General features: G+C 38.6%; 1 protein-coding gene across 3 annotated transcripts in view; it reads left to right on the top strand.

The window, feature by feature from the left end:
- Window positions 1-5,279, top strand: part of LOC125032971 (DCN1-like protein 3) — a 14,488-nt gene extending 9,209 nt beyond the window's left edge. For all 3 annotated transcript variants that reach the window (XM_047624389.1, XM_047624390.1, XM_047624391.1), the window contains 2 exons: window positions 2,993-3,148; window positions 3,664-5,279. In XM_047624389.1, the coding sequence (XP_047480345.1) occupies window positions 3,034-3,148; window positions 3,664-4,484 (936 nt within the window). In that variant the 5' untranslated portion in view covers window positions 2,993-3,033 and the 3' untranslated portion in view covers window positions 4,485-5,279. The remainder of the gene's footprint in view (window positions 1-2,992; window positions 3,149-3,663) is intronic.
- The last annotated feature ends 1,694 nt before the right edge of the window (window positions 5,280-6,973 follow it).

Here is a 6,973-nt window from a genome sequence, read left to right on the forward strand (position 1 = left end):
ATAGAGCTGACTGGCATACTTTCACTTCACTCTCTGCTCTTCATTTCTCTCCATCCTCCTCCTCATCCATTTCAGATATTATACATTGTTTCACAACTACAGTCCTAAGAGCTGCCCATACAGCTATTCCTCGAACCTCAAGACCCTATACCTCCAAATGTATTCCATGGTGGAATTCTGATTGCACTAAAACGCTTTGCTTAAAATGTGCAGCCTTGAACAGTTACCACTACAAATGAGGTACCCCTAATCAACTATCAGCCCTTATCTCCTTTAAAAGAGCATCCGCCTGTCTTCGTTATACAATTCAGAATAGTTAAACAAATAGCTGGCAAAATTATGTTTCCTCTACATCTATCACAAATGTTTGGCGCCGGATCCATAAACTATCAGGCAAACATTCCCCCCATCTAGCCCCCTTCCTCTATATTCGAGATAACCTCATCTCTGATCCTCTCCAAGTTGCTAATGAACTGGGTGACTATTTCAGCCAGGTCAGTAGGTTCTCACCTTTCTCCACACTTCTTTTCTATTAAAACCATCAGGGAACACACCCCCATTATCTTCACCCTATCCTCCGCTGAGTTCTATAACGCTCCTTTTTCTTCCTCTGAACTCAGTGCTGCCTTACAGTAGTGCCGCAACACTCATGAAGGCCCTGACGGTATTCACTACTGTATGCTCTGGTAACTCCCATCTTCCTCCTTATCCTTCCTATGAACAATTTACAACCACATATGGACATTAGGAAATTTTCCTTCTCATTGGCAAGAAGCTCTTATCCTCCCCTTCCTGAAACCCAATAAATCGGGTAACCTCCCTCAAGACTATTGCCCCATCGCACTAACTAGCTGCTTGTGCAAACTACTAGAGCGAATTGTTAACTTCCACTTAATGTGGTATCTTGAATCTCACAATCTTCTCTCTCCTTCCCAGTTTGGTTTCTGCCGTGCCTGAAGCACAACCGACCCCCTTGCTCATTTTGAGACATATATTACCTCTGCATTTGCACGCCATGAATCCGTGCTAGCTATTTTCTTTGACCTAGAAAAAAACATATGATACTACATCGCAGTACCGCATTCTCCAACAATTGTCCTCTCTAGGCATACGCGGAAACATGGATGTCTTTTTAGTCTTTCCTCTCCCAACTCACTTTCCAGGTCAAAATTGCCTTTGCCAAATCATCATTCTTTCCTCAAATCGAAGGCGTCCCACAAGGCAGTGTGCTCAGTACCACTTTATTCCTTCTTGCTGTTAATGACATTGCCTCAGTTTTACCACCAGGAGCCTGGTCATCACTATATGTTGATGATTTAACCATCTATGCCTCTGGCACATCCATGCCAAATCTCTGCCAATTTCTTCAGTCTGCAATATCATCAGTATCTTCCTGGGCTACAAACCATGGCTTCTGCTTTTCTACCTCCAAATCTCTCCATCCTTTTCTCTCGCACACCTGTAGGTCCCCAACCTCCACTCTTCTTATATGGCACTCCACTCCAATATCATTCTTCTGGCAAATTCCTAGGCATTATTTTTGACTCCTAACTGTCCTGGTGAGACCATATCCTTTACATTAAAGAAAAAGCTCGCCACCGTCTCCGGATCTTACAAACTCTATCCCATATATCCTGGGGCTCAGATCTTCGTTTTACGTTGATCCTCTCCACTCTCGATTCTGGATGCCATACCTAGTCCTCTGCCTCAACTTCTCTCCTTGCCCATCTTGATACACTCCATCACTGTGGTCTTCGCTTAGCCTAAGGTGCAGAAACATTTCACAAAACAATATTACAGTGAACACAACATTATCTCCAGACCTCTGGGTTAAATTGCATGCAGGCCTAATCTGTTGGATCTGGGTGCCTCACTGACAGCAAGTGGCCCAAAATCCAATCATTAGGCTAATTTTTTTTCATGATGTGACGGTAATGTCACCTGGAGGCAAGAAATAGAGCAGTCTGTAAATATGTGAGAATATTTGTATTTTTTTTTATTATCTTTAATGTTAGTACATGATTCAAAATTTATTGATTTGGCTATAAAATCAATCTGCAAATTGTTATATTTTTTTGCTAGAGCATAAAGACTGGAGAGGAAGAAAGTGGAATTATTAAATAATAAAGAGATGCCTCTTCTGCATCTGATTCACTGAACCTGTTACATATAATCGTTGGATGAATGAAACAAGTGTTACATTTGTAATGCATTTGTTTACCTTACCAATATTTAAGAAAATATATTATTGGCTGTAAATTCAAACTCACTTCATCGTATCAGGCTAGACATTATTTTTATATTAATTTCGTACTTATGTTTTAAAAAAATGGCATAATTTATCTTGGCTTGTTCCATGTGGAGAGAGAAATTGTGAGCAGCAGTACCTATCTCTCTTTCTTTCTCTCTCTCTCTCTCTCTCTCTCTCTCTCTCTCTCTCTCTCTCTCTCTCTCTCTCTCTCTCTCTCTCTCTCTCTCTCTCTCTCTCTCTATATATATATATATATATATATATATATATATATATATATATATATATATATATATATATATATATGTATATATCTGTTTCTCTCTGTCTCTCTCTGTGTCTCTGTGTCTCTGTGTCTCTGTGTCTCTCTGTCTCTGCCTCTCTGTCTCTCTGTCTCTCTGTCTCTCTGTCTCTCTGCCTCTGCCTCTGTCTCTCTGTCTCTGCCTCTCTGTCTCTCTGTCTCTCTGTCTCTCTGCCTCTCTGCCTCTCTGCCTCTCTGCCTCTCTGCCTCTCTGTCTCTCTGTCTCTCTGTCTCTCTGTCTCTCTGTCTCTCTGTCTCTCTGTCTCTCTCTCTCTCTCTCTCTCTCTCTCTCTCTCTCTCTCTCTCTCTCTCTCTCTCTCTCTCTCTCTCTCTCTCTCTCTCTCTCTCTCTCTCTCTCTCTTTCTCTCTCTCTCCAAATGCACTATTTGCTAAATACCAGTCTTTTGTAGCCTCACTGATGATTTCCCATCTCAAAATAGGTGCTGGCCAGGTGGGTCACGTGTGGCGGGCAGCGGGACCAATGGGGAAGTGCCTATCTTGTCTGAAGGTACGTCCTCCTGCCCACCAACACAATCTTCAACACTACCCTGCTTTGCAGCATCCTCCGCCCATGCATGAATATGAACAGACACAAGGTAGGGGCTGTATCGGCTTGATATTTTCTGTTCTTTTTTACTGAATTAAATTGTTAATCTGTTCAATTAAATTTTTAATCTGTTATATTAAATTGTTAATCTGTATTAAATTGTTAATCTGTTATATTAAATTGTTAATTTGTTATATTATATTGTTACTCTGTTATTTATTATAAAGGTAACAAGAAGGGCAGATTAACTCATAGAGTTTAGGAGTCAGAGTGTTGAGGCTATAAGTTATTATCATTATTATTATTATTATTTTTGCTATTTGTCAGTTGCAGTTATTAAAATTTGTATTATTGTATGTGTACTTATTTTTCTCATTGTTTTAAAGGCATTTAGTAGCTACAGTTTTTTTAAAAGAGAGTAAAAGTATTGTTATGTCATGAATTTCATGAATTAAAAATTGTGCACTAAATATAAACATCTCTCTCTCTCTGTTTCACTTCCATCTGCTTCCTTGTATTGTTTTATCTTCACTTGAAATTAAAACCTTTCTCTTTTACTTTTAGAAGGAAGTGAGAGTGGTAGCAGCCTCAGTGGGCTTGAAGGAAGGTCACCAGTGCCACCACCTGATACGCAAAGCAATGGTAGTGGAAAAAATAGCATAATTGTCAGTGCTCCAGAGAAACGGTCATTTTATTCTAGGATTCCACCGCTTGCCAAGACTGCTAGTAATGAAGTTAAAAGACTATCATCTAAAGAATATTCAGAAGCAAAGATTATTAGCTTGTTTGACCACTATAAGGACCAGCATTATGATGCTATACTGTCAGAAGGTATTGAACATCTGTGCATGGATCTGAATGTTAAACCTGAAGAGTTTATAGTGTTAGTGTTAGCCTGGAAATTTGGGGCAGAAACTATGTGCCGGTTTACGCGTGCAGAATTCCTAAGTGGATGCAAAGCTCTTAAAGTGGATTCAATCAAGGGTATACAGTCCAAATTCTCAGATATGCTACATGAGGTCCAGAGACCAGAAGAATTCAAAGACCTTTATAGATTTACATTTAAATTTGGTCTGGATTCTGACACCGGCCAACGAATTTTACCGTCCGATATGGCAGTGTTGTTATGGAAACTTGTCTTTTCTCAGCGTGAGCCAAGTATATTGAAGAGATGGTTAGCATTCCTTGAAAGACATCCCAATATTCGTGGTATACCAAGAGACACGTGGAATATGTTCCTAAATTTTGCTGAAACTGTAGGAGATGATCTGAGTTCTTATGATGATACGGAAGCATGGCCCAGTCTGTTTGATGATTTTGTGGAATATGAGAATGATCAGTTGAACCAGAACATTAGTAAAGACCATAAAGAAGAAAATGAATAATGACGCTTTTGAAGATAGGATCTGCTGTTTGTCTTTGGAAAATAAAGAAAGGGTTATGTAATTGTACTTTATGCTTTTATTATGTTTAATTTTTGTCTGCTACTTAATATCTCAAATCTATTGTCTTTTTTATGTTCATCATAACCATTTTCTCTGTTCTTCATAGATTTATTTTTATCTTCTCTTTGCCCTCTTGCTTACAGTTATTCCTTCACTGTTTCCTTGTGTTGTAACTGTCTTTTCATCATCACTTTACACTTTCCTTCACTTGCCCTTATCTTCTTTATTTCTCTGTCACTGCCTCATTTCTATTGGGTTGTATTTTCTCTCTTCCAGTTCTGTATGTTTTGCTGTTTGCAAATTGTATTCAAATTTGTTTCAAATATGAATTCTTCTAACATACAGATTTCAGAAGGAAGAGTACTAAGTTTGCTTTTTTATTTATTTATTATTTTTATAGATGATTAGTTACTTTTTATAATAAACTTTGTATGCATATATGCTTATTGAAGCTGTCACAAAAATTCTCTTGTACATTTTTTTCAGACTTACAAGTAAAAAAAACGTAATTTTTTTTCTTTCTTTCCGGGAAATCTCAATTACCTTGTCTTTGAATCAGGCTTTTGAATAAGTATGATAAAAGATGAATCTATTAATAAGAATAGAGTTTATCAATCTAGTAAATTTGCATTGTGTATCATGTATAATCATACTTCAAAAATATTGTAATTCATTTGTTTAATGATATTCATTGGTATTATATAAACAAATAAAATGGTATGTAAAGAGTTTCTATATACTTCTTTTAATTTAAGAATTCAAGATGGGCAATCCAAGGTGAAAAAGAGTGGATGTTGCTTCTCCCAATATTTTTTGTTTGTTAAAACAGAAAATAAAGAGGCTGGGACTCTCAAAATCCTAGAAATAGACCTGTCTGTTGACAATTTTTTGCTCTTTATTTTGGCAAATTAGAAAAGAAATTCAACTACTAACAGTTTGGAGTCAATAGGCAAGTCAAGAAAAAATTATAAGGATCCTGTAACCTGGCTGACAGATCTTAACTGTTTATTTTTTTTTTTATTGATTTTGAAATTTATATATTTGGAACATTTGGACACAGTGTATACTGTATGCAGAAGCAAAAATAGCAAATTGTTTGTTTGACACCAATGAACCAGAATTCTGAAAGAGCAAAAATATGAAGACTTGATATAACTGAAGTAAGAAAAGAAATAATCCACCTTCATTTCTAGGAAAAATGGTAAAGACACTAACATTCTCAGAGAAAATGTTTTTGGCATTTGCTTAAGAAATGGAGTGAGGGTGAGGATGAGAGAGAGAGAGTGGTTGGATGGGAGGGATGGCAAGAGAGAAAGATTAGATTAATTTCCTATTTTATAGTGAGAGGGAGGGAGGGATTTTTCATGCATTTGAAAGACAAGTTTCATTACCTTAATTTCCCCCCCAATCCCTTGCCCGTTGTTGTCGTGGGGGGGCTTAGGAGGCGGAGACTGGGACCCAATGCTGGGGAACTCCCAAACCTTGGGACTCGGCCCTCGACTCAACAAATTTTGCATGGTTTTTTTTTTTTCCCTCCTACTTTTTCGTTTCTGTCCCTTCACCAACCCCTTCTACTATCCACTTCCTAAGGTGTGAGAGCCGTGCAGAAAGGATGAAAGGCTGACTTTGTGCCAGTCCTGAACGTCCTGAGGGAGCCATGGCATATCCTCGTTGTCTAGCCCTTACCCCTCAAGCGACCCTGAGGGGTGGACCATTTCTCTCCCCAACATACTCCAGGCTTATCATGGCCAGCAATGAATAACCATTAACCATTAACCATTAACCATTAACCATTAACCATACCATTAACCATACCATTAACCATACCATTATTAGAGGCAATTGCCTCTTCATCAAATAGCTCCACCAATTCAAACTCGCCCGATTCCCTGACCCCAGGCTCTCCTTTGACCACAGCTCTGAACACTACAACTAATACCCCCTCCTCAATGCCGACTAGTACAGTATCCACCCTAATCAACACCCCAGGAGACATTTCTACTCCCAACATGCTCAACTTCAATAACTATACCCCCACAACCTTCTTCATCAACTACCCCATCCTCCCTTATTACTACCTTATAACCTTATTGTCCACCTCCCCATAACACTACCTCCCTCAACACTACTCCCTCTTCCACATTCCCCCGTCCTTCTACTACCCCCATCTCTACAAAATTCTTAAATAATCTATTTAGCCCAGTCAAATTGGACCGATTTTTCGTGATCCCTCCCACAGCTTCTCACACTTTCTGCTTTGACAACCTGTTTTCATTCCTCAAATGCATATACATCCTTCACTTGATCTAACCCCTATACATTACCTTACCCAACCTTAACCCATTTACTCGCCAATTCCTTTGCCCAGCTTTGACAACTAATCACTAACTCAACCACCCTTCACTACCATTTACTATAGTGCTACATGA

Source organism: Penaeus chinensis, chromosome 15 (genome assembly GCF_019202785.1).
Source record: "Penaeus chinensis breed Huanghai No. 1 chromosome 15, ASM1920278v2, whole genome shotgun sequence".
Classification (NCBI taxonomy): domain Eukaryota; kingdom Metazoa; phylum Arthropoda; class Malacostraca; order Decapoda; family Penaeidae; genus Penaeus; species Penaeus chinensis.